General features: G+C 45.4%; 4 protein-coding genes across 5 annotated transcripts in view; 3 read left to right on the top strand and 1 right to left on the bottom strand.

Annotated features, from left to right (window-relative positions):
• The window catches only part of LOC139565478 (ATP-citrate synthase), a 29,849-nt gene extending 23,005 nt beyond the window's left edge, over positions 1–6,844 (top strand). For both annotated transcript variants that reach the window (XM_071385854.1, XM_071385855.1), the window contains 7 exons: positions 4,066–4,220; positions 4,361–4,511; positions 4,676–4,819; positions 4,908–5,021; positions 5,115–5,197; positions 5,355–5,431; positions 5,579–6,844. In XM_071385854.1, coding sequence (XP_071241955.1) covers positions 4,066–4,220; positions 4,361–4,511; positions 4,676–4,819; positions 4,908–5,021; positions 5,115–5,197; positions 5,355–5,431; positions 5,579–5,673 — 819 coding nt within the window. In that variant the 3' untranslated portion in view covers positions 5,674–6,844. The remainder of the gene's footprint in view (positions 1–4,065; positions 4,221–4,360; positions 4,512–4,675; positions 4,820–4,907; positions 5,022–5,114; positions 5,198–5,354; positions 5,432–5,578) is intronic.
• Positions 6,845–7,330: 486 nt separating this feature from the next.
• Positions 7,331–12,029, top strand: LOC139564918 (kelch-like protein 11). The gene is made up of 2 exons (XM_071384828.1): positions 7,331–7,890; positions 8,212–12,029. Exons 1-2 carry the CDS (start codon positions 7,370–7,372, stop codon positions 9,794–9,796), a joined length of 2,106 nt encoding a protein of 701 aa, XP_071240929.1. The 5' UTR covers positions 7,331–7,369; the 3' UTR covers positions 9,797–12,029.
• Positions 12,030–12,058: 29 nt separating this feature from the next.
• On the bottom strand, positions 12,059–15,105 carry LOC139564922 (kelch-like protein 10). Its single transcript, XM_071384831.1, has 5 exons — positions 14,909–15,105; positions 14,155–14,641; positions 13,426–14,040; positions 13,190–13,339; positions 12,059–13,079 (listed from the first exon to the last, which is right to left on the bottom strand). Exons 1-5 carry the CDS (start codon positions 15,103–15,105, stop codon positions 12,711–12,713), a joined length of 1,818 nt encoding a protein of 605 aa, XP_071240932.1. The 3' UTR covers positions 12,059–12,710.
• A 102-nt stretch (positions 15,106–15,207) lies between these two features.
• Positions 15,208–23,941, top strand: LOC139564921 (cytosolic 5'-nucleotidase 3-like). The gene is made up of 9 exons (XM_071384830.1): positions 15,208–15,735; positions 16,512–16,610; positions 16,753–16,822; positions 16,963–17,009; positions 17,206–17,291; positions 18,049–18,138; positions 18,320–18,482; positions 18,690–18,890; positions 19,117–23,941. The coding sequence occupies exons 1-9, from the start codon at positions 15,733–15,735 to the stop codon at positions 19,225–19,227; spliced, it is 870 nt and encodes a 289-aa protein (XP_071240931.1). The 5' UTR covers positions 15,208–15,732; the 3' UTR covers positions 19,228–23,941.
• The last annotated feature ends 51 nt before the right edge of the window (positions 23,942–23,992 follow it).

Genomic DNA, 23,992 nt, shown 5'->3' with positions numbered 1-23,992 from the left:
TATAGCCCACAAAGATCTCCCCCACGGCACAAACCCGAGGGGGGCGCCAACCAGGACAGGAAGATCACGTCAGTGACTCAGGTGACGCACCCCTCCTAGGGACGGCATGGAAGAGCACAAGTAAGCCAGTGACTCAGCCTCCGTAATAGGGTTAGAGGCAGAGAATCCCGGTGGAGAGAGGGGAACCGGCCAGGCAGAGACAGCAAGGGTGGTTCGTCGCTCCAGTGCCTTTCCGTTCACCTTCACACTCCTGGGCCAGACTACACTCAATCATAGGACCTACTGAAGAGATGAGTCTTCAATAAAGACTTAACGGTCAAGACCGAGTCTGCTTCTCTCACATGGATAGGCAGACCATTCCATAAAAATGGAGCTCTATAGGAGAAAGCCCTGCCTCCAGCTATTTGCTTAGAAATTCTAGGGACAGTAAGGAGGCCTGCGTCTTGTGACCGTAGCGTACATGTAGGTATGTACGGCAGGACCAAATCGGAAAGATGGGTAGGAGCAAGCCCATGTAATGCTTTGTAGGTTAGCAGTAAAACCTTGAAATCAGCCCTAGCCTTAACAGGAAGCCAGTGCACAGAGCCTAGCACTGGATTAATATGATCGAATGTTTTGGTTCTAGTCAAGATTCTAGCAGCCGTGTTTAGCACTAACTGAAGTTTTAGTGCTTTATCCAGGTAGCCGGAAAGTAGAGCATTGCAGAAGTCTAATCTAGAAGTGACAAAAGCATGGATACATTTTTCAGCTTCATTTTTGGACAAAGTTTATAATTTTTGCAATGTTACGAAGATGGAAAAAAGCTGTCCTTGAAATATTCTTGATATGTTCGTCAAAAGAGAGATCAGGGTCCAGAGTAACGCCGAGGTCTTTCAGTTTTATTTGAGATGACTGTACAACCATCAAGATTAATTGTTTGTTACCTGAGACCTAGAACTAGCATCACTGTTTTGTCCGAGTTTTAAAGTAAAAGATTTGCCGCCATCCACTTAGTTGAAGTCAGAAGTTTACATTCACCTTAGCCAAATACATTTAAACTCAGTTTTTCACAATTCCTGACATTTAATCCCAGTAAAAATTCCCTGTCTTAGGTCAGTTAGGATCACCACTTTATTTTAAGAATGTGAAATGTCAGAATAATAGTAGAGCGAATGATTTATTTCAGCTTTTATTTCTTTCATCACATTCCCAGTGGGTCAGAAGTTTACATGCACTCAATTAGTATTTGGTTGCATTGCCTTTAAATTGTTTAACTTGGGTCAAATGTTTCGGGTAGCCTTCCACAAGCTTCCCACAATAAATTGGGTACATTTTGGCCCATTCCTCCTGACAGAGCTGGTGTAACTGAGTCAGGTTTGTAGACCTACTTGCTCGTACACACTTTTTCAGTTCTGCCCACAAATTTTCTATAGGATTGATGTCAGGGCTTTGTGATGGCCACTCCAATACCTTGACTTTGTTGTCCTTAAGCCATTTTGCCACAACTTTGGATTTATGCTTGGGGTCATTGTCCATTTGGAAGACCCATTTGCGACCAAGCTTTAACTTCCTGACTGATGTCTTGAGATGTTGCTTCAATATATCCACATAATTTTCCGTCCTCATGATGCCATCTATTTTGTGAAGTGCACCAGTCCCACCTGCAGCAAAGCACCCCCACAACATGATGCTGCCACCTCCGTGCTTCACAGTTGGGATTGTGTTCTTCGGCTTGCAGGCCTCCCCCTTTTTCCTCCAAACATAACAATGGTAATTATTGCCAAACAGTTATATGTTTGTTTCACTGACCAGAGGACATTTCTCCAAAAAGTACAATCTTTGTCCCCATCTGCAGTTGCAAACCGTAGTCTGGCTTTTTTATGGCGGTTTTGGAGCAGTGGCTTCTTCCTTGCTGAGCGGCCTTTCAGGTTATGTCAATATAGGACTCGTTTTACTGTGGATATAGATACTTTTGTACCTGTTTCCTCCAGCATCTTCACAAGGTCCTTTGCTGTTCTGGGATTGATTTGCACTTTTTGCACCAACGTACGTTAATCTCTAGGAGACAGAACGCGTCTCCGTCCTGAGCGGTATGACGGCTGCGTGGTCCCATGGTGTTTATACTTGCGTACTATTGTTTGTACAGATAATCGTGGTACCTTCAGGCTTTTGGAAATTCCTCCCAAGGATGAACCAGACTTGTGGAGGTCTTGGCTGATTTCTTTTGATTTTCCCATGATGTCAAGCAAAGAAGCACTGAGTTTGAAGGTAGGCCTTGAAGTATATCCACAGGTACACCTCCAATTGACTCAAATTATGTCAATTAGCCTATCAGAAGCTTCTAAAGCCATGACATCATTTTCTGGAATTCTCCAAGCTGTTTAATGGCACAGTCAACTTAGTGTATGTAAACTTCTGACCCACTGGAATTGTGATACAGGGAACTATAAATGAAATAATCTGTCTGTAAACAATTGTTGGAAAAATTACTTGTGTCATGCACAAAGTAGATGTCCTAACCGACTTGCTAAAACTATAGATTGTTAACAAGAAATTTGTGGAGTTGTTAAAAAAACGAGTTTTAATGACTCCAACCTAAGTGTATGTAAACTTCCGACTTCAACTGTATGTCTGAAACAAAGGCTTCCAGGGAGGCAATTTTGGGGCTTCCCCATGTTTCATCGAAATGTACAGCTGTATATCGTCCGCATAGCAGTGACAGTTAACATTGTTTCCGAATGACATCACCAAGAGGTAAATTATATAGTGAAACTATCAGTGGTCCTAAAACGGAACCTTGAGGAACACCGACATGTACAGTTGATTTTTCAGAAGACAAACCAGTTTGGCACACATTCAGTGGATAGGGAGACGTTTATTATGTTCAACATAGGAGGGCCAAGCATAGGGTCCAGTATGCAGCTTGAAGGTTTAGAGGCCGAGACTATTTTCATCAATGTGTCAAGAGATATAGTATTAGAAAACTTGAGTGTCTCCCTTTGATCTTAGGTCCTGGCAGTGTTGTGCAGACTCAGGACAACTGAGCTTTGGAGAAATAGGCAGACTTAAAAAGTCCGTAATTTCCTTTCTAATGATCATGAACTTTTCGTCAAAGAAGTTCATGAATTTATCACTGCTGAAGTGAAAGCCATCCTCTCTTGGAGAATGCTGCTTTTTAGTTCTCTTTGTGATAGTATCAAAAATAAATTTGGGATTGTTCTTATTCTTCTCAATTAAGTTGGAAAATTAGGATGATCGAGCAGCAGTGAGGGCTCTTCGATACTGCACGGTACTGTCTTTCCAAGCTTGTCAGAAGACTTCCAGTTTGGTGTAGAGCCATTTCCGTTCCAATTATCTGGAAGCTTGCTTCAGGGCTCGGGTATTTTCTGTATATCAGGGAGCTAGTTTCTTATGACAAATGTTTTTTGTTTTTAGGGGTGCGACTGCATCTAGGGTATTACGCAAGGTTAAATTTAGTTCCTCAGTTAGGTGGTTAACCGATTTTTGTACTCTGACGTCCTTGGGTAGGAGGAGGGAGTCTGGAAGGGCATCTAGGAATCTTTGGGTTGTCCAAGAATTTATAGCATGACTTTTGATGATCCTTGGTTGGGGTCTGAGCAGATTGTTTGTTGCGATTGCAAACGTAATAAAATGGTGGTCTGATAGTCCAGGATTATGAGGAAAAACATTAAGCTCCACAATATTTATTCCATGGGACAAAACTAGGTCCAGAGTATGACTGTGGCAGTGAGTAGGTCCGGAGACATGTTGGACAAAACCCACTGAGTCGATGATGGCTCCGAAAGCCTTTTTGGAGTGGTTCTGTGGACTTTGCCATGTGAATATTAAAGTCACCAAAAATTAGAATCTTATCTGCCATGACTACAAGGTCTGATAGGAACTCAGTAGCTATGAGTTAGCGCTGAATCAGGATCTCTTATTGGCTCTGGACAATGCTATTGACTTCCATATAAGGCAAACGTCACGAACCGCATCAGAATGTGTTAAACTGAAACAGATGGAGAGCAATGGGAGGGTGTGGTGACTCTCCCTCCCCCTCCCCCTCTCTCTATCCCTGTGCTGTAGGAGCTGGGTCTGATCCGTAAGCCAGCCTCCTTTATGACCAGTATCTGTGATGAGAGGGGCCAGGAGCTCATCTACGCCGGAATGCCCATCACTGAGGTGTTCAAGTCGGAGATGGGCCTGGGAGGAACCCTGGGACTGCTCTGGTTCCAGAGGAGGTACGCTTCTGTCCCCCAAAACATGAAACCGGGAAACAGTCAATAATACAAATACTGCCATTGTTCACATTAAACATACACTATCATAATTGAATTTGATTCCAATTCTATGTCTCTGTGTCCTCCCTCCTTGTCCCAAGGCTACCCAGTTATGCTTCCAAGTTCATTGAGATGTGTCTGATGGTGACTGCTGACCATGGTCCTGCCGTCTCCGGTGCCCACAACACCATCGTCTGTGCCCGTGCTGGCAAAGACCTCATCTCTAGCCTCACCTCTGGCCTGCTCACCATCGTAAGACCATAGTCAAGTCAACCTCGACATTCTTAGGTCCACTCAAACCAGCAGAGTAGCCTCTTCCGGAGACAATGCCTCTGTTTTAAATAATTAATTAATTGAGCTTTGGTAGTCGAAGTGTGTCTCTTTGAGTGGTTTTTTTTTGTGTGTGTGATTTCCAGGGGGACCGGTTCGGAGGGGCCCTGGATGCTGCAGCCAAGCAGTTCAGCAAGGCGTTTGACAGCGGCATGCTGCCCATGGAGTTTGTCAATAAGATGAAGAAGGAGGGCAACCTGATCATGGGTATCGGACACAGAGTCAAGTCGGTGAGCACCGTCCCTGTGTCTCTGTTTGGATGCCATGTGTCTTTCATATTTTTTACTGTGTGTGTGTGTGTGTGTGTGCGCGCTTCAGATCAACAACCCAGACATGCGGGTGAAGATCCTGAAGGACTTTGTGAAGAAGAACTTCCCCTCCACCCAGCTGTTGGACTACGCCATGGATGTAGAGAAGATCACCACTGCCAAGGTACTAACCCTGTCGTCCTCTCCTGCACCCTCGATCACCCCACTGAGATCATCTGTTCTAAACCATGTCTTCTCCTCTCTGCTGCGGTTTCAGAAACCCAACCTGATCCTGAATGTGGACGGTTTCATCGGAGTAGCCTTTGTAGACCTGCTCAGGAACTGTGGTGGATTTACACGGTAAATCCTATGCTATTTAACTCCAGTCAATTACATTCTATACAATGTAACTATACTACTGTGTCTGGGTCATCCGGCTGTCCCTTTGTTGCCCTTAGCATACGTTCAGTGTTGCATCAACTCACCATTGCCCCCTGGTGTTTGTCTTCCCCCTCAGGGACGAGGCTGATGAGTTTGTGGAGATCGGAGCGCTGAATGGAATCTTTGTCCTGGGGCGGAGCATGGGCTTCATCGGTGAGTTGGGGGTCAGGGGTCATGACCCTGATGAGTTTGACCCCTAGAAATGGTCATAGGAAACCGGCTATGGTGTAAGGAGCGGAGGATACGCAATATGATATTGCTCAAATTGGAACCTTACCTACGTTTCTACTTCTCCCTCAGGACACTACCTGGATCAAAAGAGGCTGAAACAGGGTCTGTACCGTCACCCTTGGGACGACATCTCCTACGTTCTCCCCGAACACATGTCCATGTAACCACGGAAACCAGGCCATGGACCCCCCCCTCCCCTCCCCCCAGTTACCCCACCACCGCACCCTAACTTCCACCCCCACCTGTACTGTGTTCTGTCAGCCCCAAGTGGTGGGAGAGCAACAATGAGGACTGATATTATTATAGATGTGGTTTTGCAACACTAATAAGGACAACCCTTTTTAAATTAATACAGTTTCAGTTTTTAAAAAATCAGTTGGCTGATCAAACATGCTGCAACCCAGTTAATAATAGCAAGGCCTGCAAAACTGTGAAGCCGCTCTCTTACGGTGTGTCTGAGTCTGCGTGAGAGATCAAGCAAGCTGCAGAGAGTGTGAAAAGAAGCTCATTCATTGGTTGACCCTTAATAGTGTGGGAGTGCAGTTAATGCAAATCTCTTCCCAAGATTACCAGTAGGAATACAGATGATCGTCTTCCTATTTACTGCCAATACTACTACTACAACTTCTATACTATACCTATGCCTACAGTGAAGTACGTTGATGAGACTGTATCTCCCACTTTCATCTCTCCGTAAACCAAGCATGTGTCTATGTATCACAGACTTCCCGTGTGTCGCTGTGCAGTTCTCTTTCTGAAGTGTGTCGGTGCCATATTAAAATCATACGCTTTCTATCAGGGGTGAGCCGTAGCGCAATAATACTAGCTACTGCTTTACAGTTATATATATTATAACTTTATTTATGTATAGATGTTTTAACAGCCGACTAAATAAATGTAATAGATAGTATTAGCGTACATTTTTGATGTACTGTAAATGCCCATGAAACGGTTGTTTAAACCGTAAGATATGCAGCTGACCAAGCACATTCGGCTGTAAATACAGTGAAAAGCTCATCCTGTGTCCCAAACAGGACGGTGTCCAGTATGGCAAAGGTACCATAGAATGCAGCATTATTTATCTGAACGTTACTAGCTCCATTGTGACCGGCTATTTCTCGTAAGATGTATCTGCCCGTACTATTTGTGTTGTCATGTCAACACAATTTGTTTGACCTAATGTGATTAGTGAACTGAACGTGCCTCTGTAGAGATGTGTTGTAATATATTTTCAGAACGTTGTGACTGAGTATATTAAAGATGACCCATTGGAACACAGCTCTGTCTGGTTCTTCCGGTGTCGCGGATCATAAAATAAATGTGCTATAATTTGAATTGTTTCACTGTGTCATGCTCCATCCATCAGTTTATGAAATCATTGGTTTTAAAACGGATACATTTATGATATCATATCCAATAACAACAGAGGACGTAGTGGCCTATTAGGCGCTATCTTCGAGGGTCTACTAGACGACTATAGAGCTTATTCTTCAGACCTCAGTCCACCTGTTCTATGCTCTGGGGGTGTCATTTCTGTACATTCATGGGAAAGGGATTCTACTCACTTATGTAACAGTGGGACTATGTATTGACCTTGCCCTTATATGAAACAACATCCAGCACATGAAATGAATGGAAACATCCATGTGTAGCTTCCATTCAGGTCATTCAAAGACACCCACTCAGAGAAGGTGAATTGATGATACCCTGCTTCGGCAGAGAAAGCTGAGGTTGAAGAAGCACAAAAGCTTCTCCTGTCAGCCACAAGTGAGTGGGAGGGGCTTTACGGCACACGCCGAGCTGTAACGCCTTGCATCCACTGCGCATGTCAGTAATTCCGTCTGTGTTTTGAGTTTATGTATGTGTGTCTGCGTGTGTGTTCTTTCCCACACGAGTTTACTGCAATTCCGAATTCTCACAACCACCGCCAGAATGGCAGCTGCACCCCCGAACCCAGATGACTCTAGTCGGGGTAGTAGCACGCCCAGCGTCCTTGTCGGGGACGGGGACACGGAAGAGGCCGAGGATTTCACCTCCTCCTCCCACTGCACAGAGCTGTCTCGGCGGCAGAACGAACAGAGGAAGCAGGGATTGTTCTGCGACGTGACGCTGGCCTTCAGCAGTGGGGCGGCAACCGGGAATGTTCAGAGCTGTGAGTTTTCCGCTCACCGGTCTGTACTGGCCGCGGCTACGGACTATTTCACGCCGTTACTGGGAGGGCAGTTCTCCGAGTCGCTGTCGGGTCGGGTTGAGATGAAGGAATGGAGCGCTGAATTGGGACCAGACCCGGAGACGGTGGAGAGTGTCATTCAGTACATGTACACGGGAGAAATACGTGTGAGCACCTGCAATGTACATGAAGTGTTAGAGCTTGCTGACAGGTTTGTTTACAATTTAATTATTGTTCCTTTTAATGTACATAATCCATTTAATCGCCACTTGCTAGTACTTGATTATTTGTATGTAGTTCAGTGACATAACAATGTTGTTTTGGCTTACTGGAGGTGTCACTGAAGCATATTGGTAAGGGTTAGGCAAGATTAGGGTTTAGGGTCGGGACGTCCCATGGATCCCTGATAGCACCGACCATCCTGTAACCTGTCAAACCTGCATTTGAGTGTGGTGAGTTCATGGGTGTCATAAATGGTCTTGCCAATGTTTGTTTCTCATGTTCTGTTATTGATTGTGCGTGTTGCCTGCAGGTTCCTGCTGCTGCATCTGAAGGAGTTCTGTGGGGAGTTCTTGAAGAAGAAGCTGAGCCTGGCCAACTGTGTGGCGGTGCACAGCCTGGCCCACATGTACACCCTGGACCAGCTGGCTCTGCGGGCCGCAGACATGATCCGACGCAATTTCCACAAGGTCATCCAGGATGAGGAGTTCTACACCCTGCCCTTCCACCTGGTGAGGGACTGGCTGTCTGACGCAGAGATCACCGTGGACGCGGAAGAGGTGCTGTTTGAGGCTGTGGTGAAGTGGGTCCAGAGGAACACAGAACAGCGGGGGAGGTACTTTGAGGAGTTGTTCCGTCTCCTCCGGCTACCCCAGATTAAGCCCACCTATCTGACGCGCGTGGTGAAGAACGAGGCACTGGTGGCGGCCAGCGAGGCCTGTCTCCGCCTGGTGTCCGATGCCGTGGAGGGCCACGCCATCCGCTGTGAGAACCTCAAGTCAGCTGACCTGGAGTTCTGGTCGTCCTACATGGCCTCCTTCCAGCCGCGCTTCGGCCAGAACATGGACGTGATCATGGTGGTGGGCGGGGTGTCGGAGGGGGGTGACTACCTGAGTGAATGTGTGGGTTACTTCATCTACGAGGACCGCTGGGTTAACCTGCCCCACATCCACAACCACCTGGATGGCCACGCCATCGCCACCACAGAGTCCCACATCTACGTAGCGGGATCCATGGAACCGGGCTTCGCCAAGACCGTGGAGCGCTATAACCCCAACCGCAACACCTGGGAACAGGTGAGCAACCTGACCACACGTAAACACTCCTTTGGTCTCACCTGTATCAAAGACATCCTGTATAGCATCGGTGGCCACGGCAACTTCAGCCCCGGCTTCAAGGACGTGAGCGTGTACGAGCCTGAGCCGGACAAGTGGCACAACCTGGAGTCGGCGCCCAAGATCCTGCGGGACGTGAAGGCGGTGAGCGTGGAGGACCGCTACGTATACGTGACGGCGCGCACGCCGGTGGACACGGACAACGAGGACGGGCTGAAGACGGTCACCACGCGTTACGACACAGAGAGCCGCCAGTGGCAGGACGTGGACTCCCTGCCGCTCATAGACAACTACTGTGTGTTCCAGATGGCCGTGGCCCCCACCAACTTCTACCACACGGCCTCCTGCTGCCCTAAGAGCTACACGGTGCGGGACGAGGCCGCCAAGCAGATGATCAGCGCCCACATCTCAGACGAGATCCTGGAGAGCTTGCCGCCCGAGGTCACCAGCATCGAGGGCGCCGCCATCTGCCACTTCGACGAGGACGTCTTTGTGATCGGCGGCTGGAAGAACAGCGACGACGTGGACAAGCAGTACCGCAAAGAGGCCTACCGCTACTCTGCCGAAAGGAAGCGCTGGATGCTGCTGCCGCCCATGCCCCAGCCGCGCTGCCGCGCCACCGCCTGCCACGTGCGAATCCCCTACCGCTTCCTGTACGGCTGCCAGCGCTACCCCATGCCCCAGAACCTGGCCCGCCAGCGGGACCGCATGCAGCAGATGCAGCAGCTACACCGGCGCACCCTCACCCTGCGCAGGCAGCTACAGTCTCAGATCGAGTGCTGAGCTATCGCAACCCCTGTCTGTCCATCACATCCGCCCCAGAGGGGGAGCAGCCCAGTCTAGCTCCAAGCCCCAAACATCCCCTGGCAGCCATCGTCATCAACCCCCACCCATAACCTGCTGGAGCAGTGGCTCCTGTGTTGCTCTCATGCTGGTTCTTTGTCAAGAGAACTCTGTGCCAGATCATCAGGTTGAGATATTGGTGTTAGTAGTGACTGTGGTGTTCAAGGCTGGGAGGTGTGGGAGTGATGTGACTCTGACCAGGTGTTTGTCTATGTGGGGAGGACAGGCTGAATGTTACAAATGTGAATAGAGTGTTGTACAGTGACCAACATCGGACTACACTACGTATGTACGTCAGGCACAGGTGATGTTTGTCTTTTTATACATGCATATAGTATATAGTTGTATATGTATACTTTTATTATATATAAATATTTTGTGTCCCCCTTTTTATGCTTATATGATGTAGGCAATGTGACACTTAAGTACGGCAGAATCTACATTCCTCCAATCCAATGTGCTTCGTGAAGTCAGTCGCTCTCCATGACATTCCATCAGGACACGTGACAGTCTCTCCATGCAAATATCACAGACACACACACTTACATACACACACTCTGTCCAGCTGTAGGGTCGGGACAATACCAGTATCGCGATACTCGTTAAGTGTCGTGGCAAGTGAACGTAACACGGAGCAGATTTAACTTCTTCAGGAAAACAAACATTTCATGTTTTCATCCGGAGTCACGTTTATTTTTCCAGGCTATAGCACACACTATTTTACATGCAGCAGTGTTTTCATTTTTTCCATGGAAAAAGTATTACGATCCTGGTGTCATGCTGGCCCTACCAGTCAGTCGGACCAAACCCTTACCAATGCCTGATGGCTTTGGTGTGCTTTATATTAGCTTCTTCTGAATGGCTCTGCTTCTTGTTATTATAATTTTGATACAGTAGCTCAACATGAATGAAAGGAGAATAGTCTCATTCATATTTATTATCAGATCTACGGTCCAAGAGTGGACAACTTGCGACAGAGCCTGGACTCGAACCCAGAATCTCTAGTGGCACGGCTAGCACTGCGATGCAGTGCCTTAGACCACAGCACCACTCGGGAGGCCCCTTAAGGAAACAGTCTTAACATGGTAACATTCCATTGATCATTTTGAAATTCCATCAACCATTGAATTATTTTTCAGTCTTCTGCTCGTCACATTCCTGTTGGTAGGAAACATTGTGTAGAAGGACTTAGGTGGGAGTTTGTGAATGTTTCTCTTATTTTGTCTGCATTGGTTTTATTGAGTTTAATGGCTGGAGGGGTGTAGTTCCGGTGGAGGACTTGATAACGTGTGTGTCTTGAGTAGGGTAAGAATGCTTGGCAAAGCTGGTGAAAAGCATGCCTAGTAGTGCACTTGTCTACCGCTAATCAGTTAGTAATATTTATGTCCGAGTGTGTTTACCTGTCATATTTGGCCAATTTTTCTTATTTCTTATTTTTTCTTTTAATCTATAATTTAATCCAACTCCAGCCAATAATCTATTCTGTTCCCATGTGAGAAAATATGTACACTGCAGTGATTTGCTTAGTAATCGAAAATGAATGTGAAGTGTGAGGGAGCCCTGTTGCTGTACCTCAGGCTTATTCAGGGGTTCATCTGAGAGATCCGGCCACATTGTTACATGTTCTCCTCACCCTCCAAAGACAGTCAGATGTATAGACCAGTGGTTCCCAACCAGGGGAACTAAGACCCCTGGGGGGTACTTGGCCTATCCACAGTGGGTACTTGAAAAGACTGAGTCCATAGAGTTAGTGGTAAAATGTACATGAGGGAGGGGTATTCCGGGCAGAGCAAATTTCAGTTGGTGGTACGGTAACCAAAAAAGGTTGTGAACCACTGGTATAGACTAGAGGGTATCCTTATGTTACTGAGCGGAATGACCATATCAAGGTGAATGTGTTGCCATTGAGTTCAAGAGTTCATTGATTGTTATAAGCACTATTTCTGAAGCTAATTTATAACATAAAGCACTATGATTTTGAGAATGCAATGCAAGTGTATTTCCTCAGTTTTGTTTCTCTTGCATAGCATTTGAAATAATATTATTGACATATGTCGGCAATATATATTTTGCTTTGCATGTGGCAGTCTGGCATTGTCAATATATTGGATGAATTTTTTTTTTATTGCTGATGTCATCATTTGCAATTAAAATGTCATTTTTTTTTATATAACCTTGGTTTCCCATCTATCTTGTGTGAGGGGTTATCTAAATTCTGAATGTCATTTTGGCCAATATTATTGGTCAGTTTTCAAGACTAGCTCTATAAACAACTCTATTTACAAAGCATAGAGAATGATAGAGAAAGCATCCCTATATAGTTCCCATTATGGCATCTGTGAGAGCATTGGCAGTGTCATTGAGGCAATCTCCATTTTGAAGTAATCCATTTTCTTCTTCACAATTGGCTGATCCCTCCTGATGACCATGAGGGATCAGCCAATAAAGTTGGAAGTCCCACCCAGTTGACAACATCAAAATGTTGGAAGCCCTCAATGTTGCTGCCAATGCTAAAACAGTCTTTTGGCCACTAGAGGCCTCTATCATTTTCTATGGAACTAAGCTACATACATACACGTGGACATCAAACTGTACTATGCACAGAGTCATTGGGCATGAGCCAATTACAGTAACACATTCAGTACAGTCAATCTTCCCTTCTACTAACACAGTCAGAAAATAATAGTACAATCACCCTTGCAGATGCAATAAGAAATATATAAATTTATATATGCATATGGGATTTCTTCTGGGACATACAGTAGTGGATTTATTTGTGTATGGTAAATGCCAGTGGTAGGTGGGATACGGTGGGCAGGAAGGGGTAATGGTGGGGGATAGGGGCGAGGGGGCGTCACACAGACATGATGCTGTTGGAAGAGGAGAGCTTGAGCTCTTCCCGGGGGGACTGGAGGGAGTCCCGGGGGGCTGCGTACTGGGCCACGTTGGGCAGCCCGTGCACCACGCAGCAGCTGAGGGCACTGCGGAAGATGCCCATGTCGTGGGCGTCGTACCACTCCTCTGTTTTCTCGTCATAGCACTCCACGTTGAAGGTAGTGGTGAAGCCGTTGAAGCCCCCCACCACGAACAGGAGGTCGTCCACCACCTCGATGCCAAAGTTGCTGCGCGGGTTGAACATGGTGGGCACTGTGCGCCATGTGTTGGTCAGCGGGTTGTAGGCCTCAGCGTTACGCAGGCGGTTAGCCCCATCGAAGCCGCCCACCTGGGGGAGGACAGAGGAAACTTGAGTCAAATATTTCTTAACTTTCAGCTCTTACTGAATAAGGCGTTGAAATGCATTGTGCGTGTACTGCATATGAATGTTCTGCTCACCGCATAGACTTGCTCCGCATAGGCGATGACCCCCACACCGCTGCGCCTGCTTCTCATGGGGGCGGTCAGAGTCCACTGGTTGGTCTGGGGGCTGTAGCTCTCTGCTGTGAACAAGCACTCATTCCCATTGAAGCCACCGCAGATGTACACCTAGAGAAAAGATCATGCCAGCATTTTATTATCAAAAGCCATTATCCATCATGAAGTTCTCTCCCAGGTCCCTCTGTTCCGCTCACCTTGCCATGTAGTGTGGTAGCGCTGGCATCACTCCTCTGCTCATGCATGGGTGCAATCAGGGTCCACTGGTTAGTCTCAGGCTCATAGCACTCAGCGGTGTTCAGTCGTACGTATCCATCAAAGCCACCTATGGCATAGATACAGCCATCCAGCACCGCCACACTGACGTAGCAGCGCCGCGAGTGCATGGGGGCCACCTGGTGCCAGGTCCGTGTGACGGGGTTGAACTTACGTACACTGTTAAAGTAGTCAACGCTGTCAAAGCCACCCACACAGTAGACAAAGCCATTGAGGTAAACAGCTCCATGGTAGGCTCGAGGGCTCTCCTCCTGGGTCACATTCACCCACTGGTCAGCCCGCGAATCATACGCCTCAATGCCATTGGTGGGGCTGCCACCACTCCAGCCACCGATGGCCAATAGGATGGCATAAGGCAGGCGTGGGCGGGTCAGAGGGTTGCGGAAGTCAGTGTTGGAGTGCCCGTTCATGTTCAGGTCGTACATGGCCTTCAGGGCACTGATGATGATAGGCTTGCAGTCATCATTGTCCTTCACCAGGGTATTGTTCTTCACGTTGTTCATGAAGTAGTCGGCTGTCATCAAGGCCATGCGGACCTAAGCACACAGACACAGACAGACAGATGTGTGGTTAGCAGTTGACTAGCAAGACACCCAAACTTACAAAAGTTATCCAACAGTAAGACATTGACACTATTGTTCACCTCTCACCTTGGGCAGCAGCACAGAGACGTGGGCCTTGCGGTCCTGAGGCGAGTGGTTGATCCAGCGTAGGACCGCCTCAAACACAACATCCTCCTGCTTCACATTCAGGTTGTCCTTCTCGATGATGTCACAGAGCTGTGCCAGAGAGAGCTCCTTGAACTCCTCCGAGAAACGCACCATCTCAAAGTGGTGCAGGATGAAAAGGTAGGCCCGGCGGCGCAGATCAGGGCAGGAGTAGAAGTCTGCAAACTTGCAGATGCCGATGCAGTTCTGCAGACAGAGCTGGGCCTCCAGATAGTCGCAGCAGGCTCTCACGATCCCCAGGATGCAGAACTGGTCTGCAGCCGCCAGGAGCGGTTCTACATTCTCCGCAGTCACAGGCACGGAACGTGTGTAGGCATACTCGATGATCAGGCGCATCATGTCTGGGTTCACACCAGGAATGCTGTAGACCCGCTTCTCAATGTTGTTCCAGCCACTTGTGAAGAGAGCACTGTGGGTCAAGGGTCAGGGGTATAATAACACAGAGAAACATCATCAAGGTCTCAATATTCTTCTCAATACAGCATTGCTATTGAACAAAGATCCTCAGGATTCCCCAAAAGTAACTAATAATTACAGAGAGTTGGACCAAGCCAGAGATACCCTAAATCTACGATGTTCTCGCATTTTCATTCAAAGTCAAGTGATGCCAGAATGGGAATGTCGTCTGGCCAGCACATCCCAACCCAACCTATCCCAACCAAGGGAAGCTACTCACCGGAAGTATGAGCTGCATCCACAAAGGATGTTCTTGTGGGCATTGAACTCGATGCCATTGACCTTGATGACCACATCACAGAGTTTTCCCTCCAGACGTAACTCGTTAAAGATTGTACAGGTCACAGCACTCATTTTCCTCTCCATGCTGCATCTTTGAAATTTGGTGGAGGTGGCTGTCTCTTCCAGTTCATTCATTCCTTGCTATATTTGATGGGGTTTTGCTAGCTCTTCAGCTTCGACATTTAGCTGGTTTACTACAGCAGCTGTGTTCATCTAAGGATTGTGAATTGTGAATGTTCCACTTATATTATGTTCCAGAATTGTTCATTATTACATCACAGCGATGAGCAAATGGAATCAGAGCATCAGCCTCACTTGTCATAAAAAGTTTGTGTTTAATTTGATCTATCTGACTGATATGCCTACTGATCGTACAGTGAATGTGTAACAGTCATTTAACACTAATATTTGACACTACATAATACATTTGATTAAATATAGTCCATTTCAGATGTAGTGAGAGGGAAATCGTGAATTAAGAATACATAGAAGCATACAATTTGCCATAATACTTTCTTCTGCTCTATCAGAACATAAATTATATTAGGAACATTTAATACTGCTTTTGTGTTACTGGGGAAGATGTTAAACGCACACACTTACTTCCTCAATTTATGCAAGTAAAAGCGCGCCCTCAGTGTAGACTTGTTATTGCAGCATAGCTAACTAGCTAGCTATATAACTTATTGATTGCATTTCTAGCTAGATCCATCGTTTGGCTCTTTGAACTTTTCTTGAATTAAACAACATCTCTCTAGAAAAATGGTACGTGTTCTTTATTTTCCTGATTGCCACTGAACGAATGACTGATGGCTAGCTAGCTATCAAACGTAACGTTAGTTATTACAAACTAAGTTAGCTGCCTAATTTCTCCGAGTAGAATGGCTATGCCTATTGTTAGCTATGTGACATAACATTACAATCCCAAAAAGGAAAATGCTTGTTAAGTATGTGATTGGGGTGTTAGTTTACCCTAGTGTAAGATTCCATTAATTCAATGTCCTAACTGTGACGACAGCTGCATATGAGGGGATGACATGCGAAGAGGTAGGCTACAGCTCCACAGTACGGTATTGTAACATGTATCAGCTGGACTGCTGTTAGCTTTGGGACACAACATCAGGAGTCTGCGATGTAACGTTATTGGTCCAACCAATACACAAGACTACCGATGTTGTGTCCCAAAGCTAGGCTGCTGGGAAATCACTTTATTCTGTGGTCTGTATATGGTAAATGCTGTAAACAGTAGCAAGCACAGTGGCCTTCAGTGAATATGAGGGTTTATCGTCACAGAAGTGTTTAGGGGCGGCAGGTAGCCTAGTGGTTTAAGAGCGTCGGGTCAGTAATCGAAAGGTTGCTGGTTCGAACCACAGAGGTGGAAAATCTGTGAAAAAATGTGCCATTGAGCAAGATATTTAAGCTTATTTGCTCCTGTATGTCACTCTAGATAGGAGTGTCTGCTAAAATGTAAAAATGTAGTGCTGTAATATTTATCTCTTCTGTTTTTCTCTCTCCTCACTACTTGTCTCCCTCCTCCATAGATCCCAGAGCTGTCCAGTCCCTCAGTGTTAATGAGGGACCCTCAGAGGGTGGAGGAGATCATCAAGGCCATGCAGAAGGCTGGCACCAGCAAGATGCAGGTACCACCACAGAGATCCTATTCAATTAGGATTGTATATGTCATCCTATGGGTACCACACCCACGTGTTTCGATGTATTCTCCTAGTTCCATCCTGAGAGGTTTGCTTGATAATATGCTGACAATGTCTCTTGCTTTTTCAGGTGATTTCAGACTTTGACATGACCCTCACACGGTTTTCCTACAATGGGAAGCGGTGCCCTACCAGTCACAGTAAGTACAAAAGCTGGGATAGATTGTACGGAGAAGATACTAATGTGTACGTAGAGTTAAGGGGTCCATGTCTTGTCACTGATGTTTTTTTCTACAAGCCCATGAGAATGATGATGATTGCATCAGTATTCTTTTTATAGATATCCTGGACAACAGCAAGCTCATCAGTGAGGAGTGCAAAGCACAGGTATATTTCAAATGTCATGAGAAAAACAACTAGAGCACAGAACTTCTTCTGATTTGGCAGATAAAGTTGTGTAGATTAGAAAAACTATGACACAAGATTCACTGCTTACATGAGTGAAAAATAACGCGTGTCTTTTCTAGATGCGTACTAGCCAGTTTTTCCCTTTCTGAGTGTTGTCCATTTTCCCTCCGTTCAGCTGAAGGACCTGCTCAACACATATTACCCCATAGAGATCGATTCCAAACTGACAGCGGAGGAGAAGCTGCCCCTCATGGTGGAGTGGTGAGTCACAGCTCTCTGAGCCAATCACTGCCCTTCTAGACCAGGAACGCATCACTTTGCTGTCAAACTGACCAATACCCTCTGTTCTACATCAGACATAGGCACCCCCCTGCAGTCTCATTTACCCAATGAGTCCCACTGTAATACTGCCGAGTTTTTGACTTCGAACCCCTTTTAAACATTGTATGTTTAAGCTACAGATTTCTGGGTTGTACCAATCGGATTCGTCTTATTCTTCTGCATCCAACCATTAGTCTGTGTGAAAAGCTGAGACACTCACGAACACACACGTTTTGCTCTGTGACGCTTACAAGCTGCACAGGAGTCGTTAGAATGTAAGGGGTTCTTCTACATAGAAGATCGTAGGAAATCCTCGGACATAGTGTCTACAATACTGTATTAAGCTCACATAGCTCACAACTCCAAGCAGTTGTCGTTGACCGTTTGGAGATTTATTCCCCACTGAGCAAGCTATTTCTGTACAGCATTCATATCAGGTTTTTGGCTTCAGCAGACCTTTTCTTTTTGACACGTGTCAATAAAACTCACGAATGCCACTGTTTATGTCAAGTTGTTCTGTGTTCTACTTGTAGCCCTGGTTGTCCTGAAAACAAAATGGTGAAGCACTTCATTGTGAGGCTAAATATGAGCGCTGGACATGCAGATAAATGAAAGTAGGATAAATGAAAAGAGGATTTTTGCTGGGGTCTCGGGACTGATAGGGTTAACGAGTCCCCTTGTGCCGTGCATCCCATAGGTGGACTAAAGCCCATACTCTTCTGGTGCAGCAGCGCATCAGGAAAGACCTGCTGCGGGATGTGGTGAAAGAGTCCGATGCTATGCTCAGGTGAGAAGACCCTGCTACTGTTGCCAAACCACAATTATGGCTGTTTAGTAGCGTAAAGTCTTCGATAGCATAGTATGGTACCAAATGATGAAGCCTTATCAAGTCAATAATGTTAATGACGACCAGGAGAATGACTGTAATGGTAGTGATTACAGCGCTCTCTATGCTGCTGTCTTCCCAGGGAGGGCTACCAGCTGTTCTTTGACCACCTGCAGGAGCACAACATCCCTCTGCTCATCTTCTCTGCTGGGGTAGGAGACGTGCTGGAGGAGGTGATCCGCCAGGCCGGTGTCTTTCACCCCAACGTCAAGGTCTTCTCCAACTACATGGACTTTGATGAGACTGTGAGTAGGCTATCGCTGACACACAAACCACAGTACATACAATACAGGTAGCCTCTATGGGATTGACTAGGGAGAGGGGGTTGTCGTGAAAACACTTTGTTTCGTTGCATTAAATGCGCTTTTCCTACGCTGGTGACCACGCAAAGACCGGGTGAAAGGTTAGTGGTTTGAATGAGGATTTAACCCATTGGTGTCCCTCGTTCTCAGGGAGTGCTGAAGGCGTTCAAAGGGGAGCTGATTCACATCTATAACAAGAGGGAGGGAGCTCTGCTGAACACGGGCCACTTCCAGGAGCTCAAGTCACGCCACAATGTCCTGCTGGTGGGAGACTCTCTAGGGGACCTGACCATGGCTGATGGGGTGCACAGCATGGAGAACATCCTCAAGATCGGCTTCCTCAACGACAAGGTACGGTAGTACTGGCTGCACGTACACCAAAGCTCTCTCTCTCTCCCACCCGAATAAACCCTCAACCATGCAAGAAGTAACGTTTTTATTTTGACTCCGAAGTTTGATTGTTTTAAGGCAATTGAGTGCTTGTTTTAATGCACAGTCAGCTTGTTCAAGCACTGTTTAAATGTCGTTGGACATTGACCGCTCGCTAACCGTTCCCCCTCTGCGTGATCTTTCTCAGGTGGAGGAGAGGAAGACGTCCTACCTGAATGCTTATGACATCGTGCTGGTGAAGGATGAGACCATGGAAGTGCTGAACGCCCTGCTGCTCCACCTCACCAGCACCAAGTGACCTGACCATGAAATTCATCTCACTGGCCAATCAGTAACGAGCCTTCCGAAGCTACAGGAAGTATGTCGTACTGGTTTAGCAAGCTCTTGCTCAGGAAGTGCCCGTAGTCAGATACCATGAGCCAAGTCAGAATGGTATTGTTTTTGGTTTGTCTTTTACTAAAGCTCCAATGGCTGTTTGTGTGGGCCTCTGGGATGGGTCTCAGACTGTGTTTTGGAGTCGTCCTTCCACGCTCCTCCAGTTGAGTCCTTGTTGAACACTTACAACTTGAGAGCAACATCCGTTATAGTCCTAAAATTTGATTTGATTTACTCGACAACCCTACTGTCACATTCTCAATTGTTTACGAACCGTCAATAGTCCAACTGAAATGGGACAGGAAAACTAGGTGACTTCCCCATCTGGTAAATGGGTTGGGTTCGTGGGGAGAGAAACGTGACTGGTGATATGTATGCCCTGTCTACATATGAGGAATATACAGTACCAGTCAAAAGTTTGGACACACCTACACATTCCAGGGTTTTTCTTTATTTTTACTATTTTCTACATTTTTTGAATAATAGTGAAGACATCAAAACTATGAAATAACACGTATGGAATCATGTAGTAACCAAAAAAGTGTTAAACAAATATTTTAGATTTTAGATTCTTCAAACCAGCCACCCTTTGCCTTGATGACAGCTTTGCACACTCTTGGCATTCTCTCAACCAGCTTCACCTGGAATGCTTTTCCAACAGTCTTGAAGGAGTTCCACATATGCTGAGTACTTGTTGGCTGCTTTTCCTTTACTCTGCGGTCCAACTCATTCCAAATCATCTAAATTGGGTTGAGGTTGGGTGATTGTGGAGGCCAGGTCATCTGATGCAGCACTCCTTCACTCTCCTTCTTGGTCAAATAGCCCTTACACAGCCTGGAGGTGTGTTGGGTCATTGTCCTGTTGAAAAATAAATGATAGTCCCACTAAGCGCAAACCAGATGGGATGGCGTATCGCTGCAGAATGCTGTGGTAGCCATGCTGGTTAAGTGTCCCTTGAATTCTAAATAAATCACAGACAGTGTCACCAGCAAAACACCATCACACCACCTCCTCCATGCTTCACGGTGGGAACCACACATGCAGAGATCATCTGTTCACCTACTCTGTGTCTCACAAAGACACAGTGGTTGGAACCAAGAATCTCAACTTTGGACTCATCAGACCAAAGGACAGATTTCCACCAGTCTAATGTCCATTGCTCGTGTTTTTGGTCCAAAGCAAATCTCTTCTTCTTATTGGTGTCGTTTAGTAGTGTATCTTTGCAGCAATTCCGCCATGCAGTCTCCTCCTGATTCATGCAGTTGATGTTGAGATGTGTCTGTTACTTGAACTCTGGGAAGTATTTATTTGGGCTGCAATTTGTGAGGTGCAGTTATCTCTAATGAACTTATCCTCTGCAGCAGAGGTAACTCTGGGTCTTCCTTTTCTGTGGCGGTCCTCATGAGAGCCAGTTTCATCATAGTGCTTGATGGTTTTTGTGATTGCATTTGAAGAAACTTTCAAAGTTCTTGAAATTTTCCGCATTGACTGACCTTCATATTTTAAAACAATAATGGATTGTCATTTCTCTTTGCTTATTTGAGCTGTTCTTGCCATAATATGGTCTATCTTTTGTATACCACCCTTAACTTGTCACATAACAACTGATTGGCTCAAATGCATTAAGGAAAGAAATTCCACAAATTAACTTTTAACAAAGCACACCTGTTAATTGACATGCATTCCAGGTGACTACCTCATGAAGCTGGTTGAGAGAATGCCAAGAGTGTGCAAAGCTGTCATCAAGGCAAAGGGTGGCTACTTTGAAGAATCTCAAATATAAAATATATTTTGATTTGCTTAATACATGATTCCATATGTGTTATTTCATAGTTTTGATGTCTTCACTATTCTACAATGTAGAAAATAGTAAATAAATAAATAAAGAAACACAATGGAATGAGTAGGTGTGTCCAAACCTTTGACTGGTACTGTATGTATGGATGTGGGTGCTGTTGTATGGATCTAGATTACGGTTTGTTTGTCATGTGGGACATATCTTTGTGATATAAAGGGAAAGATGACAGGATAAAGGGCAATCTAACTTTACTTTTACCATGTCCGTTTGAAACGTCAGTGTTTTATCTTAGTGTTCTATACACTATATGCCATCTTTGTTCTCTCCCTTTTCTTGAAAAGTGTCTATTCTATGAGAATGATTACAGTAAAGGATGTTCCTGTTAGGCACGTATTTACTTTCAGCTCTTAATAGAATAAATATAATATATAATATATATATAATAAAAGACTACTGTTTTATGTGGATATCATCAGTATGGAATCTGATGATACTGTGCCACGGTATTATGGCATAGGGTTGTGTGCGTGGCTACATTTTGCATGGACTTTTTTGGCGCCACAGTGCCACCATGTGGTCAAAGTAATAGTAATTCGAGCCATGTGAATATACAGTGGGGAGAACAAGTATTTGATACACTGCCGATTTTGCAGGTTTTCCTACTTACAAAGCATGTAGAGGTCTGTAATTTTTTATCATAGGTACACTTCAACTGTGAGAGACGGAATCTAAAACAAAAATCCAGAAAATCACATTGTATGATTTTTAAGTCATTCATTTGCATTTTATTGCATGACATAAGTATTTGATACATCAGAAAATCAGAATTTAATATTTGGTACAGAAACCTTTGTTTGCAATTACAGAGATCATACATTTCCTGTAGTTCTTGACCAGGTTTGCACACACTGCAGCAGGGATTTTGGCCCACTCCTCCATACAGACCTTCTCCAGATCCTTCAGGTTTCGGGGCTGTCGCTGGTCAATACGGACTTTCAGCTCCCTTCAAAGATTTTCTATTGGATTCAGGTCTGGAGACTGGCTAGGCCACTCCAGGACCTTGAGATGCTTCTTACGGAGCCACTCCTTAGTTGCCCTGGCTGTGTGTTTCAGGTCATGCTGGAAGACCCAGCCACGACCCATCTTCAATGCTCTTACTGAGGGAAGGAGGTTGTTGGCCAAGATCTCGCGATACATGGCCCCATCCATCCTCCCCTTAATATGGTGCAGTCGTCCTGTCCCCTTTGCAGAAAAGCATCCCCAAAGAAGTATGTTTCCACCTCCATGCTTCACTGTTGGGATGGTGTTCTTGGGGTTGTACTCATCCTTCTTCTTCCTCCAAACACGGCGAGTGGAGTTTAGACCAAAAAGCTATATTTTTGTCTCATCAGACCACATGACCTTCTCTCCCATTCCTCCTCTGGATCATCCAGATGGTCATTGGCAAACTTCAGACGGGCCTGGACATGCGCTGGCTTGAGCAGGGGGACCTTGCGTGCGCTGCAGGATTTTAATCCATGACGGCGTAGTGTGTTACTAATGGTTTTCTTTGAGACTGTGGTCCCAGCTCTTTTCAGGTCATTGACCAGGTCCTGCCGTGTAGTTCTGGGCTGATCCCTCACCTTCCTCATGATCATTGATGCCCCACGAGGTGAGATCTTGCATGGAGCCCCAGACCGAGGGTGATTGACCGTCATCTTGAACTTCTTCCATTTTCTAATAATTGCACCAACAGTTGTTGCCTTCTCACCAAGCTGATTGTCCTGTAGCCCATCCCAGCCTTGTGCAGGTCTACAATTTTATCCCTGATGTCCTTACACAGCTCTCTGGTCTTGGCCATTGTGGAGAGGTTAGAGTCTATTTGATTGAGTGTGTGGACAGGTGTCTTTTATACAGGTAATGAGTTCAAACAGGTGCAGTTAATACAGGTAATGAGTGGAGAACAGGAAGGCTTCTTAAAGAAAAACTAACAGGTCTGTGAGAGCTGGAATTCTTACTGGTTGGTAGGTGATCAAATACTTATGTCATGCAATAAAATGCTAATTAATTACTAAAAATCATACAATGTGATTTTCTGGATTTTTGTTTTAGATTCCGTCTCTCACAGTTGAAGTGTACCTATGATAAAAATTACAGACCTCTACATGCTTTGTAAGTAGGAAAACCTGCAAAATCGGCAGTGTATCAAATACTTGTTCTCCCCCACTGTATATCGACATTTACAGTATCACTCCATGCTGGTCTCAAAGAATCCATCCAGCTTCAGCCTTAATACATTGAAAGTACATGAGCACTTGAATATTTGGCGTGTTTGTATTTTCTCTGAAATGCCATCACTTTATGTAAAACAGCGTGGTTTTGATTATCTTTTATCTTTTAGAGGCCAATAGTTGCCTTTTTCGAGTCCTGTGAAAGTAATGGTTGACCTATTCGGTCTATGGTGAAGAACATCTGAATATTTAATACTTTTCATTTTTTGTATGATGGCAAAACATTTCATTGCAACATAACAGAGGTTTTTAGTTCTTGGTATAGCAATGGCATCTGATTCTATTGCTATTATTAGTATGTTTTGCCAAATTATAGTTTAACATTTTCACCCAGTTACATGTTTAAAGATTTGAAGTGGAAATCCATTCATATTAAATGGCGATGTCACTGGTACAGTACGCAAGAATCAGGTCATACATTTGTCTTGTGATGTGTGTTACTGAGGGGACAGTGTGTTCGCTACATCACTAGATTGTATGTTTCACCTGTATGAGATATGTAGGCATAACAGGATAACCTTTCCACATCTGTAAATAAAATGTGGCCACTGAAACCTTGTTTCATTTCATCTAGGTCTATTTCCTTTTTGTAAAACATGCCCAAATCCAATTTTGTAATC

The sequence above is a fragment of the Salvelinus alpinus genome, chromosome 36, assembly GCF_045679555.1.
Source record: "Salvelinus alpinus chromosome 36, SLU_Salpinus.1, whole genome shotgun sequence".
Classification (NCBI taxonomy): Eukaryota; Metazoa; Chordata; class Actinopteri; order Salmoniformes; family Salmonidae; genus Salvelinus; species Salvelinus alpinus.
Note: the sequence above shows the minus strand (reverse complement) of the source record. Positions and strands in the feature narration are given on the sequence as shown.